Source organism: Chiloscyllium punctatum, unplaced genomic scaffold (assembly GCF_047496795.1).
Source record: "Chiloscyllium punctatum isolate Juve2018m unplaced genomic scaffold, sChiPun1.3 scaffold_416, whole genome shotgun sequence".
NCBI lineage: Eukaryota > Metazoa > Chordata > Chondrichthyes > Orectolobiformes > Hemiscylliidae > Chiloscyllium > Chiloscyllium punctatum.
The window spans coordinates 59,350-81,914 of record NW_027310150.1 but is presented as its reverse complement, the minus strand read 5'-3'; the positions used below and the strand labels follow the sequence as shown (position 1 = coordinate 81,914).

General features: G+C 53.6%; 1 protein-coding gene and 1 long non-coding RNA gene across 2 annotated transcripts; both read right to left on the bottom strand.

The window, feature by feature from the left end:
* Positions 1-2,344: 2,344 nt before the first annotated feature.
* LOC140472685 (uncharacterized) lies at positions 2,345-5,052 on the bottom strand. The gene is made up of 3 exons (XR_011957820.1): positions 4,981-5,052; positions 3,756-3,892; positions 2,345-2,504 (listed from the first exon to the last, which is right to left on the bottom strand). It is a non-coding gene; the product is annotated as an uncharacterized lncRNA (long non-coding RNA).
* A 4,281-nt stretch (positions 5,053-9,333) lies between these two features.
* LOC140472683 (stress-associated endoplasmic reticulum protein 2) lies at positions 9,334-15,307 on the bottom strand. Its single transcript, XM_072567510.1, has 3 exons — positions 15,155-15,307; positions 13,614-13,689; positions 9,334-11,061 (listed from the first exon to the last, which is right to left on the bottom strand). Exons 1-3 carry the CDS (start codon positions 15,236-15,238, stop codon positions 11,021-11,023), a joined length of 201 nt encoding a protein of 66 aa, XP_072423611.1. The 5' UTR covers positions 15,239-15,307; the 3' UTR covers positions 9,334-11,020.
* Between the last annotated feature and the right edge of the window lie 7,258 nt (positions 15,308-22,565).

Sequence of the window (22,565 nt, the reverse complement as noted above, 5' to 3'; positions counted from 1 at the left end):
GAAACCGGTCAACAAAGCAGATCACCACCAGTACCACCTTCCCAACAGCAATGTATACAGGCCCAGCCAGCATCCTCACACCCTCACACAGACACCCACCCACCCACACACACAAAAACACACTCATACACACACACACACTGACAGATACACGCTCACACACGCACACAGACACACACACACAGAGACAGATACACGCTCACCACACGCACACAGACACACACACACTGACAGATATCACGCTCACACACGCACACAGACACACACGCAGAGACAGATACACGCTCACACACGCACAGACACACACGCAGAGACAGATACACGCTCACACACGCACACACACACACACACTGACAGATACACGCTCACACACGCACACAGACACACACACACAGAGACAGATACAGCTCACACACGCACACAGACACACACACAGAGAGACAGATACACACTCACACACGCACACACACACACACACTGACAGATACACGCTCACACACGCACACAGACACACACACACACAGAGACAGATACAGCTCACACACGCACAGACACACACGCATGAGAGACAGATACACGCTCACACACGCACACAGACACACACGCACAGAGACAGATACATGCTCACACACGCACACAGACACACAGAGACAGATACACGCTCACACACGCACACAGACACACACACACACAGAGACACGCTCACACACGCACAGACACACACGCAGAGACAGATACACGCTCACACACGCACACAGACACACACGCACAGAGACAGATACATGCTCACACACGCACACAGACACACGCACACAGAGACAGATACACGCTCACACACGCACACAGACAACACACACACACAGAGACACGCTCACACACGCACAGACACACACGCAGAGACAGATACATGCTCACACACGCACACAGACACACGCGCAGAGACAGATACACGCTCACACACGCACAGACACACACAGAGACAGATACACGCTCACACAGACACACACAGAGACACGCTCACACACGCATTTCTCACACACACAGAGACAGATACACGCTCACACACGCACATAGACACACACGCACAGAGACTGATACACGCTCACACACGCACAGACACACACAGAGACACGCTCACACACGCACTCTCACACACGCACAGAGACAGATACACGCTCACACACGCACTCTCACACACACAGAGACAGATACACGCTCACACACGCACATAGACACACACGCACAGAGACAGATACACGCTCACACACGCACTCTCACACACACAGAGACAGATACACGCTCACACACGCACTCTCACACACACACACACAGACATGCACACACATGCACAGACAGACACGCGCACACAGACAGACACGCGCACACAGACAGACACGCGCACACAGACAGACACGCGCAATCTCACACACATAGAGACAGACACTCACATGCACACACAGACACCCACACACACTTTCACTCTCTCACTCACACACGCCCCTTGACACATACCCACAAACAAAACCTCAATAGCAGGCATGAACAGGGTTACTTTACAGACACATTCATCTGGCCGTTTGGGACCAGAGACTGCAACACTCGCTCAGGGGAGCCCGATTGGGAACCGAGAAGGAAGCCACCAATCGCAGTGGTGCAGCCCCGTGTATAACCTCACCTGGCCTGGATGGGTATGCCGTGGTGTTGCTGCATCATGTGCAGATCAGGGGGACCCCAGGGCTGAGGGGGGACCATAGCTGGGACCACCCCCCACCTCCGTATGGCATCTCATAGCCGGCATGGTACGGGTCAGCGACATTGGTCATCCTGAGGGAGAGAACCATTACATCAGCACAACTGCCACCGATTCCCACACCCACACTTCAAGCTGGCTTTGAAAAGACTGACTCGGTACAGCTACCATTCAATCCTTGGAGAAGTGGTCCGAACTCGCTCCGAAAGTAGGGCCAGGCTTTATAAAATCTAACTCTGGAATCTAAAACGTGTTGCAAATCAGGGTGAGCTGGAGTAGTATTAATGATGGACCCTCTAATGTCAAATAATGCTGAGCTCCAGTGTCACCTGTCAGCCTCGCGCTCTCCAAGGTTCCCCCCCCCACCCCCAGTGTTCGGTATGTCCTTACCTACTGCTCACAAACAAAGCCTTTCACTGTTTTCAGGTACATGTGGCAATAAACCACCATTCAGCCCCTCCAGCCTCCCTGACTGGTTAACCTGATCTCCTGTTTCGGCTCTGCTGCCCCACTCAGCTCTCGATTCCTTTCCAATCGATCGGGAGATTGAGGCCACTCGATGGATGAAAGTGTCCAGCCCCTGATGGACGGTGCGTACACAATCCTGCCCGACGGCTTCACTACTTACCATTCCCTCCGCACCCGCTTCTGGGGAGGGCTCAGCTCATGGCGAGGGGGAGAGAACCGCTCCCTTCGGCCTCGGTCATAGTCCCTGTACTCGCGGCTCCTCCGCTCTCTCCCTCGGTCCCACTCTCTGCAAGGCAAACCGGACAAAGTGACATGGTAAAGTGCCACAGTACAGGCTTATGAGCAAAGGTGAAAAAACTAAAAGGGTCAGTGGCAGCACAGAGGGAACAGGGATTGGGCTGATGGTGTCGGACAATGAAAAGGAATCCCTCTTTCAATTCTAGGGGCTCACGACATTTCTGACAGCACTCAGCGCTGCTCCCTCAGACAGCTCTGGGGAATCCACAGGGTCACACACAAAGCTGAAGCCAGGTTTCAAAAGGAATCTCACCGTTGGGACTGGGTTTCCTGCTGGAATTTGAGCCACTGGCCCCAACTCCCCCAGCAGCAACACACAACCATGTCTCCTAAGTCACAAGTGACTCCAGTCCAGATCTCTATGACTCCGTTAGCTGCCACAAAGACACTTAGCAATTTTTATCGATGCCCCACAGGAAGCAGCCTATCCCAGTCTGCACAAAATTACAGAGGGTGGTGAACACAGCCCTGTCCATTCCGCAAACCAACCTTCCATCCACTGACTCCATCTACCCTTCCCACTACCTCAGGAAAACAGCTGACAGAGACCTGTCCCACCCTGGAGATAACGATTCCAACAGCTAAGAGATACAAAGGTTTCAAAACTCATACAAACAGATTCAAGAACAGCTTCTTCCCCGCTGTCACAGAGTCATACAGCACAGAGAGAGACCCTTCGGGCCAACTCATTTATGCTGAGCAAGTTTCCCAAACTGAACGAGTGGCATTTGCCTGTGTTTGGTCCATATCCCTCTAAACCTTTCCTATCCACTCACCTGTAAAAAATGTCTTTTAAATGTTGTCTCTGCACCTGCACGTACCACTGCTTCTGGCAGTTCATTCCACACACAAACCAACCTCCTCCCATGGATGAGGGGGACAACGTTTGTCCCTCACGTCCCTTTTGAATCTTTCCCCTCTCACCTGAACAATATCAGACTCTTGAACAGACTTCTCCTACATGAGAGTTGATCTCTCCCTGTGCACCTTCTCTGTAACTATAGCACTTTCGTCTGCATTTTGGTCTATTATCCTGAGATATTCAGGTCAGGTATAGCCTCTGCTTAGCACGCACAAAACAAAACTTTTCACTGTATCTTGGTGCATGAAAACAATAAATCAAATCAAATCAAATGCTACGGCGTATCTGGAGGTAGTGGAATCTTTCTGGTGTGCCAGTCAGTGCTGGAGCACCATGCCAATGGCTAACTGCACAGGAGGATCCCGCTCTCGCTCCAACCTGTCGTTCCAATCATCTCTCCGCCGGTCGTCTCGCTCTCGGAACGGTCGTAGTCGCTCCGCTCCCGACGGAATTTATCCCGGCGCCTCCGATCGTACTCGTCATCGCTGTCTCCCATGGCTCTGACCCGTCACCGCCTGCCAACGCCAAAGGAAACAAAGCAACGTTAGGGTCCGGTCCTCGGCCACACCGAGCAGCCGGCCCCTCTCATACAATAGCCCCACACAATACCCGGGGGGGGGGGGGGAAGAGGGGAGGGGGGGGGAAGAGGGGGGAGGGGGGGGGGGAAGAGGGGGAGGGGGGGGGGGGGGAAGAGGGGGAGGGGGGGGGGGAAGAGGGGAGGGGGGGGGGAAGAGGGGGAGGGGGGGGAAGAGGGGGGGGGGAAGAGGGGGAGGGGGGGGAAGAGGGGGGGAGAGGGGGGGAAGAGGGGGGGAGGGGGGGGAAGAGGGGGGGAAGAGGGGGGGAGGGGGGGGGAGGGGGGGGGGAGGGGGGGGAGGGAGGGGAGGGGGGGGGAGGGGGGGGGGAGGAGGGGGGGAGGAGGGGAGGGAGGGGGAGGGAGGGGGAGGGAGGAGGGGGAGGGGGGGGAGGAGGGGGAGGGGGGGGAGGGAGGGGGGGGAGGGGGGGGGGGGGAGGGAGGGGGGGGAGGGGGGGGAGGGGGAGGAGGGGGAGGAGGGGGGAGGGGGAGGAGGGGGAGGGGGGGGGGGAGGGGGGGGGGAGGGGGGGAGGGGGGGGGGGAGGGGGAGGAGGGGGGGGAGGGGGAGGGGGGGGAAGAGGGGGGGAGGGGGGGGAAGAGGGGGGGGAGGGGGGGGGGGGAGGGGGGGGGGGGGGAGGGGGGGGGAGGGGGGGAGAGGGGGAGGGGGGGGGAAGAGGGGGAGGGGGGGGGAAGAGGGGGGAGGGGGGGGGAAGAGGGGGGGGGGGGGAGGGGGGGGAGGGGGGGGGGGAGGGGGGGGAGGGGGGGGGGAGGGGGGGGAGGGGGGTGGGGGGGGGGAGGGGGGGAGGGGAGGGGGGGGGGAGGGAGGGGAGGGGGGGGAGGAGGGGGGGGGGAGTGTCCGGGACCTTCCTCCCGCGGCCTAGGCCTCAGGCCCGGGCTCTCCCTCTCCCTCTCTTCTCCCCGGGGGCTGTGGGGTCGGGGCTGCGCTCTGAGGCCGAGGATGACCCCACACCCTGAGCTACCCCCGGCCCGGGCCGGGCCCGCCTCCCTCCTGGGCCTGAGGCCTGGACTCACCAACACTGCGGCCCGCGCGGCAACTCCGCTCCGACCTCACCCTCTCCCGGAGAAACACCGCGGTCCTCCCGCGCCAGGGGGCGCTCAATACGGTCCTCCCGCCGCCAGGGGGCGCTCAATACGGTCCTCCCGCGCCAGGGGGCGCTCAATACGGTCCTCCCGCCGCCAGGGAGCGCTCAATGCGGTCCTCCCGCCGCCAGAGGGAGCTCAATGCGTCCTCCCGCCGCCAGAGGGAGCTCAATGCGGTCCTCCGCCGCCAGGGAGCGCTCAATACGGTCCTCCCGCCGCCAGAGGGAGCTCAATACGGTCCTCCCGCCGCCAGGGGGAGCTCAATACGGTCCTCCCGCCGCCAGGGGGCGCTCAATACGGTCCTCCCGCCGCCAGGGGGCGCTCAATACGGGTCCTCCCGCCGCCAGAGGGAGCTCAATGCGGTCCTCCGCCGCCAGGGGGCGCTCAATGCGGTCCTCCCGCCGCCAGGGGGCGCTCAATACGGTCCTCCCGCCGCCAGGGGCGCTCAATACGGTCCTCCCGCCCGCCAGGGGGAGCTCAATACGGTCCTCCCGCCGCCAGAGGGAGCTCAATGCGGTCCTCCCGCCGCCAGGGGGCGCTCAATGCGGTCCTCCGCCGCCAGAGGGAGCTCAATACGGTCTCCCGCCTCCAGGGGGCGCTCAATGCGGTCCTCCGCCGCCAGGGGGAGCTCAATGCGGTCCTCCCGCCGCCAGGGGGCGCTCAAAACGGTCCTCCCGCCGCAGGTGGCGCTCAATACGGTCCTCCCGCCGCCAGGGGGAGCTCAATGCGGTCCTCCGCCGCCAGGGGAGCTCAATGCGGTCCTCCCGCCGCCAAGGGGAAGCTCAATGCGGTCCTCCCGCCGCCAGGGGGAGCTCAATGCGGTCCTCCCGCCGCCAGGGGGAAGCTCAATGCGGTCCTCCGCCGCCAGGGGGAATCTCAATGCGGTCCTCCCGTTGCAGCGCTCCCTCCAGCCAATGGTTGGTATTGACCCATAGAGTCTGTTTTGGAATGTCAACTCCTGCATTCTGATAAGACTCCCCTGCGTGCAGACAGAGGCCATTTGGCCATCCAGCGTTACACTGACCGGCTGAAGGGCATCCCAGCAAAGAATATGCTGCCTCCTGAGCTGTCAGGGTCAAAAAGTGTGGTGCTGGGAAAGCACAGCTAATCAGGCAGTATCCGAGGAGCAGGAGAGTTGACGGTTCGAGCCTGATGAAGAGTTCATGCTCAAACTGTCGACTCTCCTGCTCCTCGGATGCTGCCTGACCTGCTTATCCAGCACCACACTTTTTGACTCTGATCGCCAGCATCCACAGCCCTCACTTTCGCCCTCCAAAGCCATTGGGACCAAGTTGTTGCATTCATAGCGACTACCTGTGAACAATTAAAATTCTCAATATGTTCAAGTTTGAGAGAATCAAGAGCATGAATGGTTTATAAAATCATGAGGGCATGGGTAGGGTAAATAGAGGCAGCACAGTGGCTCAGTGGTTAGCCAGGGACCCGGGTTCAATTCCGGCCTTGGGCTGTCCGTGTGGAGTTTGCACATTCTCCCCGTGTCTGCGTGGGTTTCCTCCGGGTGCTCAGGTTTCCTCCCACAGTCCAAAGATGCGCAGGTCCGGGGTACTGGCCATGGGAAATTGTCCCATAGTGCCCAGGGATGTGCAGGTTAGGGTGGATTGGCCAATGGAAATTGTCCCATAGTGTCCAGGGATGTGCAGGTTAGGGTGGATTGGCCATGGGAAATTGTCCCAGTGTCCAGGGATGTGCAGGTTAGGGTGGATTGGCCATGGAAATTGTCCCATAGTGTTAGGTGCATTAGTCAGGGGTAAGTGGAATAGGTCTGGGTGGGTTACTCTTCAGAGGGTCGGTGTGAACCGGTTGGGCCGAGGGCCTGTTTCCACGCTGTAGATCATCTAAAGTGGAGTTGAGGATTTAAAGTCTCTTTCTGCTCGTACATCTAGGGTCTGTTGGTGACATTAAATGTGAAGTGACGCATTTTGCAAGAAAGAAAGATGAGAAAACATAAAATACTCTGAAGGGGTTGTGGGGTCAGAGTGCCTTTGTGCATAACTGGTTGAGAGAGTAGTTAATGAACCACACAGTGTTCTCGGGTTTAATTTGTAGGGGCAGAGGAGGAAGGTTCTGTTGAATGTTCCCCCACACACAAGACAGACTTTAGCTAGAGTACTGTGTTGAGGTTTGGGTGCTGCATTGTGGACTGCTCAAATCTCCAATTTACCTCGCTCTCTTTGCACCTTCTCTGCAGCCATAATATTGTATACCTTGTTCTGCTTTATTACCTCAATGCACTTTGGACAGTATGATCAGCCTGTCTGCACGCAAAACTTTTCATTGTACCTAGGTACGTGTGACAATAATAAAGATTTATCCCAGTGGTTTCAAGGATGGGGAATTTTAATCACGGATATAGATTGGCAAATTTGGAGCAGTTTGTCTTGGAAAAGGTCGAAGGGAGATTTGATGGAATGTTTCACAGTCACGAGGAGTCTGGACAGAGTAAACAGGAAGAAAATGCCCCCAGCTTCAGAAGGTTAATCATTTTGCAAATGACGCCAAAATAGATGGTGTAATGGAGTGAAGGTCATCGAGGATTACAAAGAGGTCTTGAGCAATTGAACAGGTGGAGTGTCAGGTGGAGTTTAATTTGAATAAATGTGAGATATTTTGCAAAACATGCAAGGGACAGCACTTCCATGGAATTTGCAGGGTATGGGTGAAATCAGTGAGCCGCACAACAGATGGTCACCTCCTGCAGAGTGACAATTCTCTGACAGATTCGATAGCCCATTCCCATATTCTTGCGTCAACCTTTCAATATTATCACTTCCTTATTGGCCACTAATTCTTTCAAATTATTTGAAGAGCCAATGGGTCAAGTCCCTTCATGCAGGATTGTGTTAGTGAATGAGGTGTTGTTTGGGAAGCTGGTAGATTGAGAGATACGGTGGGGGGGGGGGGGGGGGGGGGGGGGGGGGGTGTGCGCAGGGAGGTAGCTCCTTGAAGCTGCACAAACAGAAGTGTCTCTCAGTGGCATTAGTCAGGTGTGATGCTGTGATAATGGTATTTCTCAATGTAAATATGTCACACTCCAGGGGGCACCATGGTGTCATTACATCTCTCAGTTGCAGAACCCCTGAGCATCCAAATCGACAAACCCGGGGGGAGCGTGCACAATCCCAGCAGGAAAGCTCCGGAATCAGAAAACTCAAGACAGTTTAGAAGGAGAGATACACTTTTATTGCTGTTTGAAGACTATACAGGAGTTCCAAAAATGGTGATCAAAAGTTCCAATTCTCAGGGTACAAGAGCTCAAATTCAATGATTTAAAACGAAAACCAATTAGTCACCCATCCTGTAACCAGCTAAGTAGGGTTGTAGTTTTATTTTGGTGGGTGGGTGGTTATTCCAAGTGAAGGAAGAGTGAGACAATGGTCTTTGTGCGACAGGCAGCTTTATACCCACAATCACATGAACTGAATGTAGTGTACCACAACCTCCATCCCATCTCCTCCTCCCCCCCCCCCCCCGTGACTCACAGCATGCTCAGAGCCAGTCCCAGGCTCTTCCCCACCCCACCCAACCAACAAAGATACAGAAAAAAAGCAGCTTTGCTGGTCTCCTACTGTGACAGTGGGGAGGTGTGGATTTATCCCACTCCCCATGGTAAATGCGAGGTCTCTTACAGCACAAGACAGGTTTCCACATTTGCTGCACGACGAGGGGACAATTTCAGGAATAGCCTTGCTCCAAGACATGGCTCATACAGCAGACAGCAGTCACCCAGACATCAGTGGATCCACAGATGGTAAATCTTGGGGAATCAACAGGACGGACTGCTGTCCGCTTGGCAATACATGATCAAACACACCAAGATCAACAAGGCCAGAGGTGACGGATGGCTCAGGCTTCTGTTTGGACAGCCACAGTGCCATGCCCCCTCCCCCCCCTCAGGGTGACCCTGAGCACCGGTAACCAGTTCCATCGATGGACTATGGCAGTGAGTCACACACACGGCCTTCTGTCAGTGGGGGTTCAGGAACTTCCTGCAGACGACTCCAGGCCAAATTAATTGTGTTGGGCATCCCCTCAATCTCCAAGGGCAGGGGGTCAAAACCAACCAGACACAAAAGTGGGAGGGGGGGTGGAGGGAAGAGGTGAAATCAAGGTTCCACATGGTATTAACCTGAGAGACAATGGCTGCAGAGTATAGGATGGCACACTGGTTTGGTAGTGGTATTGGTATGTATTGGGGGGGTTGGGGAGGCACTGTATCACAGAGGTATGTTCTGCAATCGAGTTGGAAAATCCAACTCAGGAGCTGCAAATGAAAAGATTTCCACTCAATTGAGAGCATTTCAACCAATCACATCACTGGGTCAACAGCTCGTGGTAACTACAGACAGGCATGGGGTTAGAGATAGGGTAACACTCCCTCTACACTGTCCCACATCAAACACTCCCAGGGACAGGGACAGCACGGGGTTAGATACAGAGTAAAGCTCCCTCTACACTGTCCCCATTAAACACTCCCAGGACAGGGACAGCACGGAGTTAGATACAGAGTAAAGCTCCCTCTACACTGTCCCCCCATCAAACACTCCCAGGGACACGGACAGCACGGGGTTAGAGACAGGGTAACACTCCCTCTACACTGTCCCCCTCATCCAAACACTCCCAGGGACAGAGACAGCACGGGGTTAGAGACAGGGTAACACTCCCTCTACAATGTCCCCCCCCATCAAACACTCCCATGGACAGGGACAGCACGGGGTTAGATACAGAGTAAAGCTCCCTTTACACCACTCTCAACAAGAACACAAAAAGTGTTCTTTCCACATCAGTGAGTGTTTATTATGTCCTGTCAGCCTATTGGGGTAACATGGTCTTGTGGCACACCGAGTGGGTGGAAGGAGCTCATTCCAACTGGAAGATGAGATTGGAGCCTACCACTAAGCTCACTGGAATGTGTTCAATGCACTTGGGGATTTGAATCCGATCAGATACCGCGCATCAGATTCAGGAATCAAGGCAGTGAAAAAAACAGGGCTGGGTAAGGGGACAAAATACAAAATTAACCTACATTTACATAGCTCCCCACTGCCGGGGCATCTGCTGGAGAGTAAAATGGTGAATTTATAAAGAATTAGCACACACTATCCTCTGGAAAGGGCCAAGGATTGCCCCAGGAAAGAGGAAGCACAGCCAAGTGGCTGACATGATGGGCCATGGTATCTGCACTAGCCCCTGATCTATACGATTCCCCATCTGTTTACATGTAGACAGTGGCTTGTTTCCTTGAGATCCACAAGGAAAGATCAAGTGTTATGAGCAGAATGGAACCGACAGTGTAAACCACCTGATCATAACTGGAAGGTTTGATATAAAAAGACAGGTCTCATTGCTTCAACGTTGGTCCTGTGTATCTCATTAAATGGACTTTTTAAAAAGAAGTGTAAAACAGATTGATTAACTACAAGATCAGAGAAGCGAACAGGTTGGAGAAGGGTTTGCAATCCAGGGCCAGAGTCCAAGGGCAATGCAGGATTGCTGAGGCCGAAGGAAAAGACAAAGTTCAAAACACTAGCTGCGATTTCAGGATCCTTTGGGCAGGTATGTGGGGTAATGCTAGTGAGGGAGGCCATGCAGTTACATAAACGGGCAGCTGGTCTGTGGAACCAGACCTTGAACAAGCTGGAATGTGTGCTGTTGCAGACCTGGAACACTGTTCAGTTTTGCCAGTGAGGCAGTCAGAGGAATTCATGATGCTTTGATTCTCTGTAATTTATATTATATATTCCACATTTCTATATATAAAGCCGTCTACGAGGTGCACCCGCCTTGATTATTGCTGCGAAATACTGATTAAGGATGCAGGCTTTTCGTTGTCGGCAACTTGGTAAGACGAGAAAGTTATCACAGTGCAGTCCGAGAGGGGGTAGTCAGGAGTCCAAGAAACAAAATAACCGTGGCTGAAGGAGAAAACCGTTACTGCTGGCCTGACTGTCCTTCATGCTCCCATCCTGATGCTTTGAATAATCTGGAAAATGGCTGCAACATGAAGTGGGGGGGAGGCAGAAAAACAGACATATTAGGAAGACAGAAAGGTAACCACTTTGATCTCTGACCTAGCTATTACCCAGAATGTGCACGTTCCTGACAGACCTGTCGATGCACGGTGTGCCTTATCACCGTAGGGGCCTGGACTGTCATAAGCTCCTGACAGGTCAGCTATCACCACCCTCCACAACCAGTCACTGCACTTGGGTGGTCAGGAGGTCTGAATGATGAATAAAGGCTGGAGTGCAGAAGGTTGATAGAAGTTTATAAAATAATGAGGGGTATAGAGAGAGTTCATGGTCACTGTCTTTTCCCTAGGATGGGGGATTTCAAGATCTGGGGCCACATTTTTAAGGAGACAGGAGAGAGATTTAAAGACATAAGAGGCAATTTCTTTACATAGAAGGTGGAATGAACTTCCTGAGGAAGTGGTGGATGGGAGTACAGTTACAATGTTTAAAAGATATTTGGATTAATACATGAAGAGGAAAGGTTTGGAGAGAAATGGACCAGGAACAGGCAGGTGGGACTAGTTTAGTCGGAGATTACATTCGGTATGGACTGGTTGGACCAGTCTGTTTCCGTGCAGTATGACTAAGTAAGGAAGCATGAGTTGCCTCTGTTCGGTGCAGGTGGACTGAGTTCATGGTGTTCCATGGAAGTTAGCAGGTTAACAGCCCATTTTCCTGCATGTTTAAAGGGAATTGGTTAGTGTGGGCAGCATTCCTAATGAAGGGCTTTTGCCCAAAATGTCGATGTTCCTGCTTCTCGGATGCTGCCTGACATTCTGTGCTTTTCCAGCACCACTCTAATCTTGACTCTAATCTCCAGCATCTGCAGTCCCCACTGTGGGCAGCAGTTGATCTTCCAGCTTTCCAGACGATCATCCCCCTATAACTTGTCAAGATAGGGGGCTCCAAAGACTCAAAACTCTGAGGGAAGAGATTATTCCTCACATTGGTCAAGATGGCCAATTGCTTATCCCGAGACTATTCCTGTGGTTGGAGCCTGCAGTGCCAGAGGGAACATTACATCACCACATTGCAAACTCCAGTGAAAATAAACCCACACGATTCAAGCTCAACTCAACTCAGCCCAAGGTGAATGAATCTCTAAGATTACATGGAGGGGGCTCAGAAAAGGTTGATCAGGATGTTGCGGGAATGGAGGGTTCGAGTTATGGGGAAAAGCTGGATAGACTGGGACTCTTCTTTCACTGAAGTGGAGGAGGTTGAGACGTGACCTTACATAGGTTTATAAAATCATGAGGTGAATAGCAAGAGTCTTTCCCTAGGGTGGGGGCTTTCAATTCTAGGGGGCGTAATTTTAAGGTGAGAGGTGGAAGATTTAAAAAAAGATATGTGGGGAATGGGATTAGTATAGCCACATCTTTATCGAATGGTGCTAACGTGATGGACTGAATAGCCACCTTCTGTTCTACACGTGTACAAGTCTGTCTTTATGATAAAGGTGTTTGGGAAGGAGGTTCTGGTATAACCTTTGCTGAGCCCCCTCAATGTAATCTAAAAATATCAATCCACTGCTTGCTTCAGAGTTTCTTGCTGTGCACATGTACGGAGGCAACGTCCTGCAGGTCGGGTTTTGGAGAACGAGGGGACAACAGCCTGTTACAATTACAGCCGAGTGTTCCAGCAATGACATTATACGTGCCGTTTCTTTACACCAGGTGTGTTAGAGGTTTGGAACTCTTCCACATCAATCAGCAACTGAGGCTGCATCAATGATTAACTTTAAATCAGAGATTGATGGAGTCTTGTTATCCGGAAGTTGATGTGGAGGTTGGGGGTGGCGCGAGGGGAGGGGGGTGATGTAGTGTGCGCAGACGTGGTGTTAGATCACACATCATGATGTAATTAAATGATGCAATAGTCATGATGCTAGTGGTTTGCTCCTGGTCCCGGTGATTACTGATAAATTTAAATTGCCTCACTAATGCCCCAAACAGTCGGGCTGACAACTGACACCCAGATCATTGGTGAGATCTTGGCCAATCATACTCATTTCTTTGGTGCCACTTTTCTCTAACAGCACCTTCCAAACCCACGGCCACTTCCGTGAGAAGGAGAAGGGGCAGCAGATACATGGGAATCCCACCCCCTGCACGTTCCCCTCCGAGCCCCTCACCATCCTGACCTGGAAATATATCCCCGTTCCCTCAGTGTGGCTGGGTCCGAATCCTGGGATTCCCTCCCTCAGGGACATTGTGGGTCTACCCTCCAGCACATGGACTGCTGCAGCAACAGGGGGGTGAGGGGGGAGGGGATGACTACAAATGGGTAATAATGTTGGCTGGCCAATAACACTGACATCCTACAAATGAATTTTAAATACATTTGTTGTGATTGGTATTAAATTGTCAGCCTTTGCTGATAGTACGTTTAAAACAGACCTGGATGAGTAACAGAAGGGAAAGGATTTACAGAAGAACAGGAAGTATAGGCAAGGAAGGGCTAAATGATCTCCTTCTGCTGTAATTCCATGAATTCTGACAGACACTGAATGGGAGCAAAAGAAAGACCCACCTGATCCACAGACCACAAATACAAACAACGCCAGCAACCAGGGGGCTACTGGAGCCCTCTCCTCTTGAAGGGGTCTCTGGAAAGCAAGACAGCGAGAGTGAGTGTGAATAGGGTCTGCCCTGCTCGCCTGACCAAGGTCCACCCTGACACACACAGGGACACAGCGCTGCAGTCACTTGACTCACACAAACCAAACACAACCCACATCTTCCAGTGCACCAGCAGCAAACGTCCACTGCTCTGCGGGAACTCATTGACATCAAGAACACAGAGGCCCAGTGGTTAGCACTGCTGCCTCACGGCACCAGGGACCCAGATTTGATTCCAGCCTCAGGTAACTGTCTGTATGGAGTTTGCACGTCCATACCCAGTGTCTGTGTGGGTTTGCTCTCTCAGTCCAAAGGTATGCAGGTTAGGTTGGGCTCGCCATAGGAAATTGTCCCATAGTGTCCAGGGATGTGCATATTAGGGTGGATTGGCCATGGGAAATTGTCCCATAGTGTCCAGGGATGTGTATATTAGGGTGGATTGGCCATGGGAAATTGTCCCATAGTGTCCAGGGATGTGCATATTAGGGTGGATTGGCCATGGGAAATTGTCCCATAGTACCCAGGGAAATGTGGGGTACAGGAATTTTGGGGGGGGGGGGGCTGGAAAGAGACTGGGTGGGGTGCCCTTTTGAGGGGCTGTGTAGACCGAGATGTGTCGAATGGCCTACTTCCGCGTTGGTGGGGATATTCTGTGATGGAAAGGAAATGCAGAGGAATGTGGAGGTGGAGGTGGGGGATCCAGTACAGTCCTGACACAGAACGTACAAAGACACAGCTTTACAAGACCTCTACCTCACTGCCTCCGGGGTGCCTGATGTGTGATCAGATGCTCACAGAGATGCAGCCACACTTGGCATAGGGAGATCCCACATGCCACTACTTCATAACCACTGGGACGGCAACGTTCAATGTTGTTATGGGATGGGGTGGGCAGTAAACCCCTCTGCTTCTCCAGGGTGGGGGATGAAATATGGCCAGGCCAAACCCGCTTTGCACCAGAAGATCCCACATGCCACTACTTCACAACCACCGGGACACTGCTTCTCCGGGGTGGGGGAACACCTCTGCATCTCGGGGTGGGGGAGGGGGAAGCAGGGGAAAGAATACGGCCTGTCCAAACCCGGACTGTGGGACTGGTGGTGGGGGGCGCCGTTTATAACCGAGCCAAGGTGTGCGGGTCTGTGGGGGCGCCGCACTGCCGCTGGCTGCTGAGGTGGCAGTTGGACAAAGCCCCGCCCTCAGCGCCCGCTGATTGGCGCTGGTCAAGGGGCGTCGGCGGCGCCAGGGTTGACTGACGCAACCTGCCGCCAATGGGAGGACACGGGGCCGGCGCCCATTGGCGCACGCGGCTGTCAATCGGCGCGGTGACGTCATCGCGCAGTAGCCACGTAAACAACCGTCGCTCCGGTCGAGGCGACGGGGAAATTCACACTCGGAGGGGGGTCCAGTCCCGCTCGCTGTCACCCCGGCCAAAAATCACCCGCTACTCACGGTGCTCCGGGCCACATTGCCCCGCTGGGTGATGTTTTTACTGTGCTTCTCGTTGGCCATGCGAATCCGCTGCTTTGCCACCATCTCCGCCTCTGGGCTTGAGTCCTCACAGCTACCGAACGACGACCTGAAGCGCGAGAGAGAGGGGCGGGCACAGGAACCGGAAACGTCCCCATCGATACCGCCCACTCCCGAGAAGACCGGGCTCCGATTGGACCGGCGCCCGCCCTTCAAATGACACCCCGCCCATATGTCTTTCCGATTGGTGGAACCCCCCCCCGCACCCCGAACCGTCAGCTCATAACGCCCGCCTACTGCGCCGAGCTGACGTCTGTTACTGGACAGGGCGTCCCGCCTTCCCCGAGGGGCCCGCCCGCATTGGCGGAAGAGCCGTCCATCAGAAATGCCGCCCCACCCCACCCGCAAGCGGCGACTGTTGCAATTGGCGGCGCGTGTGTCCGTCAACACCAGGGCCCGCCTTCCCGCGCCCCGCGCCGCTGGCCCCCATTGGTCCCTTGTGCTTGCCTAAAGGCCCCGCCCACGTGTCCAGACGAGGCCATTCTGCCCGCGCCCATCATTCTTGACCAACGCGAATCGGCCTCTCCCTCGCTTTTATGGCATTTGTTTGGAGCACGTGGGACTAGAACCTGGCCCAGAGGTAGAGGCACTACCACCACAATGGGTTAGTAGTCCCTTACCTCAATTTAACTGGCAAATGGGCACCTAATAACGACCCACTGGGACAACAGGCAGTGCTGGGATGTGAACAGCACTTCCCAATGATGCAGCCACAGCACGGCACAACATCAATCACATCTGAGTCTGACACAAGCCTCAACTCTTTCACGTCAGCTTCTCATCACCTCAATTTCCCTGGTACTTCAGAAGACTATCTGCTTCCCCCTTTAAATACTAGCTCCCCACAACTCTGGGTTACTGGAACCATACAGTAGAAAGCGGGGTTACCGGGTTTGGGTGGGGGAGGGTCAGTCTGTAGGATTTCTATTCTATTCCAGAATAAATTCCTTCCCTTCTCAGTGCTCCCCATCTACTGTACCTGTGTTCCATTGTTTGAGCTCGCCCTCCCCTCCTTCCCGACCGCCAAACAGCATTGTGCAGATGCCTTCCCAGCATCTACTTTGAGAGGTCCTTCAATATATCATTCCAGTGAGAGACAGCCCCTTCAGGAACTGTATCCCAGTGAGAGACAGCCCCTTCAGGAACTGTATCCCAGTGAGAGACAGCCCCTTCAGGAACTGTATCCCAGTGAGAGTCAGCCCCTTCAGGAACTGTATCCCAATCAGAGTCAGCCCCTTCAGGAACTGTATCCCAGTGAGAGTCAGCCCCTTCAGGAACTGTATCCCAATCAGAGTCAGCCCCTTCAGGAACTGTATCCCAATCAGAGTCAGCCCCTTCAGGAACTGTATCCCAGTGAGAGACAGCCCCTTCAGGAACTGTATCCCAGTGAGAGTCAGCCCCTTCAGGAACTGTATCCCAATGAGAGACAGCACCTTCAGGAACTGTATCCCAGTGAGAGACAGCCCCTTCAGGAACTGTATCCCAGTGAGAGTCAGCCCCTTCAGGAACTGTATCCCAATGAGAGACAGCACCTTCAGGAACTGTATCCCAGTGAGAGACAGCCCCTTCAGGAACTGTATCCCAGTGAGAGACAGCCCCTTCAGGAACTGTATCCCAGTGAGAGTCAGACCCTTCAGGAACTGTATCCCAGTGTGAGTCAGCACCTTCAGGAACTGTATCCCAGTGAGAGACAGCCCCTTCAGGAACTGTATCCCAGTGAGAGTCAGCCCCTTCAGGAACTGTATCCCAGTGAGAGACAGCCCCTTCAGGAACTGTATCCCAGTGAGAGACAGCCCCTTCAGGAACTGTATCCCAGTGAGAGTCAGCCCCTTCAGGAACTGTATCCCAGTGAGAGTCAGTCCCTTCAGGAACTGTATCCCAGAGAGAGTCAGCCCCTTCAGGAACTGTATCCCAGTGAGAGTCAGTCCCTTCAGGAACTGTATCCCAGAGAGAGTCAGCCCCTTCAGGAACTGTATCCCAATCAGAGTCAGCCCCTTCAGGAACTGTATCCCAGTGAGAGACAGCCCCTTCAGGAACTGTATCCCAGTGAGAGTCAGCCCCTTCAGGAACTGTATCCCAGAGAGAGACAGCCCCTTCAGGAACTGTATCCCAGTGAGAGACAGCCCCTTCAGGAACTGTATCCCAGTGAGAGTCAGCCCCTTCAGGAACTGTATCCCAGTGAGAGTCAGCCCCTTCAGGAACTGTATCCCAGAGAGAGTCAGCCCCTTCAGGAACTGTATCCCAGTGAGAGTCAGTCCCTTCAGGAACTGTATCCCAGAGAGAGTCAGCCCCTTCAGGAACTGTATCCCAATCAGAGTCAGCCCCTTCAGGAACTGTATCCCAATCAGAGTCAGCCCCTTCAGGAACTGTATCCCAGTGAGAGACAGCCCCTTCAGGAACTGTATCCCAGAGAGAGTCAGCCCCTTCAGGAACTGTATCCCAGTGAGAGACAGCCCCTTCAGGAACTGTATCCCAGTGAGAGACAGCCCCTTCAGGAACTGTATCCCAGTGAGAGTCAGCCCCTTCAGGAACTGTATCCCAGTGAGAGACAGCCCCTTCAGGAACTGTATCCCAGTGAGAGTCAGCCCCTTCAGGAACTGTATCCCAGTGAGAGACAGCACCTTCAGGGACTGTATCCCAGTGAGAGTCAGCACCATCAGGAACTGTTTCCCAGTGAGAGTCAGCCCCTTCAGGAACTGTATCCCAGTGAGAGTCAGCCCCTTCAGGAACTGTATCCCAGTGAGAGACAGCCCCTTCAGGAACTGTATCCCAGTGAGAGACAGCCCCTTCAGGAACTGTATCCCAGTGAGAGTCAGCCCCTTCAGGAACTGTATCCCAGTGAGAGACAGCCCCTTCAGGAACTGTATCCCAGTGAGAGTCAGCCCCTTCAGGAACTGTATCCCAGTGAGAGACAGCCCCTTCAGGAACTGTATCCCAGTGAGAGACAGCCCCTTCAGGAACTGTATCCCAGTGAGAGTCAGCCCCTTCAGGAACTGTATCCCAGTGAGAGACAGCCCCTTCAGGAACTGTATCCCAGTGAGACACAGCCCCTTCAGGAACTGTATCCCAGTGAGACACAGCCCCTTCAGGAACTGTATCCCAGTGAGAGTCAGCACCTTCAGGAACTGTATCCCAGAGAGAGTCAGCCCCTTCAGGAACTGTATCCCAGTGAGAGACAGTCCCTTCAGGAACTGTATCCCAATCAGAGTCAGCCCCTTCAGGAACTGTATCCCAGTGAGAGTCAGCCCCTTCAGGAACTGTATCCCAATCAGAGTCAGCCCCTTCAGGAACTGTATCCCAGTGAGAGTCAGCCCCTTCAGGAACTGTATCCCAATCAGAGTCAGCCCCTTCAGGAACTGTATCCCAGTGAGAGTCAGTCCCTTCAGGAACTGTATCCCAGAGAGAGTCAGCCCCTTCAGGAACTGTATCCCAATCAGAGTCAGCCCCTTCAGGAACTGTATCCCAATCAGAGTCAGCCCCTTCAGGAACTGTATCCCAGTGAGAGACAGCCCCTTCAGGAACTGTATCCCAGAGAGAGTCAGCCCCTTCAGGAACTGTATCCCAGTGAGAGACAGCCCCTTCAGGAACTGTATCCCAGTGAGAGACAGCCCCTTCAGGAACTGTATCCCAGTGAGAGTCAGCCCCTTCAGGAACTGTATCCCAGTGAGAGACAGCCCCTTCAGGAACTGTATCCCAGTGAGAGTCAGCCCCTTCAGGAACTGTATCCCAGTGAGAGACAGCCCCTTCAGGAACTGTATCCCAATCAGAGTCAGCCCCTTCAGGAACTGTATCCCAGTGAGAGACAGCCCCTTCAGGAACTGTATCCCAGTGAGAGACAGCACCTTCAGGAACTGTATCCCAGTGAGAGACAGCCCCTTCAGGAACTGTATCCCAGTGAGAGACAGCCCCTTCAGGAACTGTATCCCAGTGAGAGACAGTCCCTTCAGGAACTGTATCCCAGTGAGACACAGCCCCTTCAGGAACTGTATCCCAGTGAGACACAGCCCCTTCAGGAACTGTATCCCAGTGAGAGTCAGCACCTTCAGGAACTGTATCCCAGAGAGAGTCAGCCCCTTCAGGAACTGTATCCCAGTGAGAGACAGTCCCTTCAGGAACTGTATCCCAATCAGAGTCAGCCCCTTCAGGAACTGTATCCCAGTGAGAGTCAGCCCCTTCAGGAACTGTATCCCAATCAGAGTCAGCCCCTTCAGGAACTGTATCCCAGAGAGAGACAGCCCCTTCAGGAACTGTATCCCAGAGAGAGTCAGCCCCTTCAGGAACTGTATCCCAGTGAGAGACAGCACCTTCAGGAACTGTATCCCAGTGAGAGTCAGCACCTTCAGGAACTGTATCCCAGTGAGAGACAGCCCCTTCAGGAACTGTATCCCAGTGGGAGTCAGCATCTTCAGGAACTGTATCCCAGTGAGAGTCAGCCCCTTCAGGAACTGTATCCCAGTGAGAGTCAGCACCTTCAGGAACTGTATCCCAGTGAGAGTCAGTCCCTTCGGGAACTGTGTCCCAGTGAGAGTCAGCCCCTTCAGGAACTGTATCCCAGTGAGAGTCAGTCCCTTCGGGAACTGTGTCCCAGTGAGAGTCAGCCCCTTCAGGAACTGTATCCCAGTGAGAGTCAGCCCCTTCAGGAACTGTATCCCAGTGAGAGACAGCCCCCTCAGGAACTGTATCCCAGTGAGAGTCAGCACCTTCAGGAACTGTATCCCAGTGAGAGTCAGTCCCTTCGGGAACTGTATCCCAGTGAGAGTCAGCCCCTTCAGGAACTGTATCCCAATCAGAGTCAGCCCCTTCAGGAACTGTATCCCAGTGAGAGACAGCACCTTCAGGAACTGTATCCCAGTGAGAGTCAGCCCCCTCAGGAACTGTATCCCAGTGAGAGTCAGCACCTTCAGGAACTGTATCCCAGTGAGAGACAGCACCTTCAGGAACTGTATCCCAATCAGAGTCAGCCCCTTCAGGAACTGTATCCCAGTGAGAGACAGCACCTTCAGGAACTGTATCCCAGTGAGAGTCAGCCCCTTCAGGAACTGTATCCCAGTGAGAGTCAGCACCTTCAGGAACTGTATCCCAGTGAGAGACAGCCCCTTCAGGAACTGTATCCCAGTGAGAGTCAGCTCCTTCAGGGACTGTATCCCAGTGAGAGACAGCACCTTCAGGAACTGTATCCCAGTGAGAGACAGCACCTTCAGGAACTGTATCCCAGTGAGAGACAGCACCTTCAGGAACTGTATCCCAATCAGAGTCAGCCCCTTCAGGAACTGTATCCCAATCAGAGTCAGCCCCTTCAGGAACTGTATCCCAGTGAGAGACAGCACCTTCAGGAACTGTATCCCAGTGAGAGACAGCACCTTCAGGAACTGTATCCCAGTGAGAGACAGCACCTTCAGGAACTGTATCCCAATCAGAGTCAGCCCCTTCAGGAACTGTATCCCAATCAGAGTCAGCACCTTCAGGAACTGTATCCCAGTGAGAGTCAGCCCCTTCAGGAACTGTATCCCAGTGAGAGTCAGCCCCTTCAGGAACTGTATCCCAGTGAGAGACAGCCCCTTCAGGAACTGTATCCCAGTGAGAGACAGCACCTTCAGGAACTGTATCCCAGTGAGAGTCAGCACCTTCAGGAACTGTATCCCAGTGAGAGTCAGCCCCTTCAGGAACTGTATCCCAGTGAGAGTCAGCCCCCTCAGGAACTGTATCCCAGTGAGAGACAGCCCCCTCAGGAACTGTATCCTAGTGAGAGTCAGCCCCTTCAGGAACTGTATCCCAGTGAGAGTCAGCCCCTTCAGGAACTGTATCCCAGTGAGAGACAGCACCTTCAGGAACTGTATCCCAGTGTGAGTCAGCACCTTCAGGAACTGTATCCCAGTGAGAGTCAGCCCCTTCAGGAACTGTATCCCAGTGTGAGGCAGCACCTTCAGGATGGAGGAGAATAGCAGTGAGCAGAATGGGATGGTTGGATAGAGCTGAAAGCGCAGGAAGCTGACACAGGGTAGTGATGAATCGTGGGGCCCCCACCCCCTGTGCTCCAACCATTCTGTCCATGGCAAGTGTATCCTCATCTGAATGGAAACCACTCCGCAGTGATTCTGTACAGCAACAAGAGAGGGTCAGGATAATGTTCTGGGCAATATTCCCAAATCTGCCTAATCCCTGACCCAACACAAAGCAGTCATTTGATGATCATCTTGTTTACCTTCGCATTGCTGTTCACGCTGTTCTCATTTGGAGGGAAAACAGTTTTCTGTTTGTTTATGCGGGACCAGGGCTCAGATCGTTTCAAGGTTCTTTCTCACCACGTTGGAGATTGAACACTCTGCAGAGAAGACCGACTTTTATTTCTCTAGCGCCCTTTCCCATCCAATGGTGTGCCAAAGCACTGCACAACACAGAGGATGCGGTCACCACTGGAGGAATCAATCTCCCATGAGGTGCAACGTGATAATAAACAGATCCCAACACTGCTTTTGTGATCTGGACGTGAGGGACAAATATTGGCCCCAGGGCCTCAAGGCTGAGGGATGACCTTAGAGAGGTTTATAAAATCATGAGAGATATAGATAAGGTGATTGGCAGGTGTCTTTTCCCTTCGGTGGGGGAATTCAAGACTGGGGGTATATTTTTAAGGTGAGAGAAGGTAGATTTAACAACGACACAGGATTCTTGTACACAGAGGGTGGTTTGTGTGCAGAATGGGCTTCCTGAGTAAGTGGTGGATGGAGATACAGCTACATTTAAAAGCCATTTGGATATGTTCGTGTATAGGAAAGGTTTGGAGGGACAGGAGCCCAGCACAGGCAGGTGGGATTAGGGGTGGCATGGACTAGTTGGACCGAAGGGTCTGTTTCCGTGCTGTATGATGGTATGATAACATGGTGCTGTTCTCCTCTCAATCCCACCACACAGCCACATGAGCTCAGTTCCATCCTCAGGGACAGAAGGGGCATTTCTCACGAGGGGTTCCAGAACCAGTGAGAGGTATGAGGAGCATTTGCTGCAGCAAGTTCTGTGCCTGGAACAATGGAAGCCGCTACACCTTCCTCAAGGGAAGTGGAAAGAGACCAGGAAAGGATAAACATATAGGGATACTGGGGGCAGAGTCGGGAGAGGTGGAGTGGGACTAATTGCGTCACTCTCTCCAAGTTTCAACCCTGGCTCGATGGGCTGAATAGGCTCCTTGTGTACTGTGTTGTTCTGTGATTCGAGTCCCCAGATTTGGAAAGGGTGGAGGCCATTCGGCCCCTCTGTCCCTCAAGTATCAGTCCTGCCCAGTCCACTCCATATGTGCGTCGGGGAGGTGGAAACAACAAGGTAAGTGTTGAGGGGT

Bases quoted from the DNA above. Each gene is read 5' to 3' on its own strand.
- LOC140472683 (XM_072567510.1), bottom strand. From the start codon at position 15,238: ATGGTGGCAAAGCAGCGGATTCGCATGGCCAACGAGAAGCACAGTAAA. The intron at 13,690-15,154 runs GTGAGTAGCGGG...CTTGCTTTCCAG, and splicing joins GCAATGTGGCCCGGAGCACC to AGACCCCTTCAAGAGGAGAG. The intron at 11,062-13,613 runs GTGGGTCTTTCT...TTCATGTTGCAG, and splicing joins ATTTGTGGTCTGTGGATCAG to CCATTTTCCAGATTATTCAA.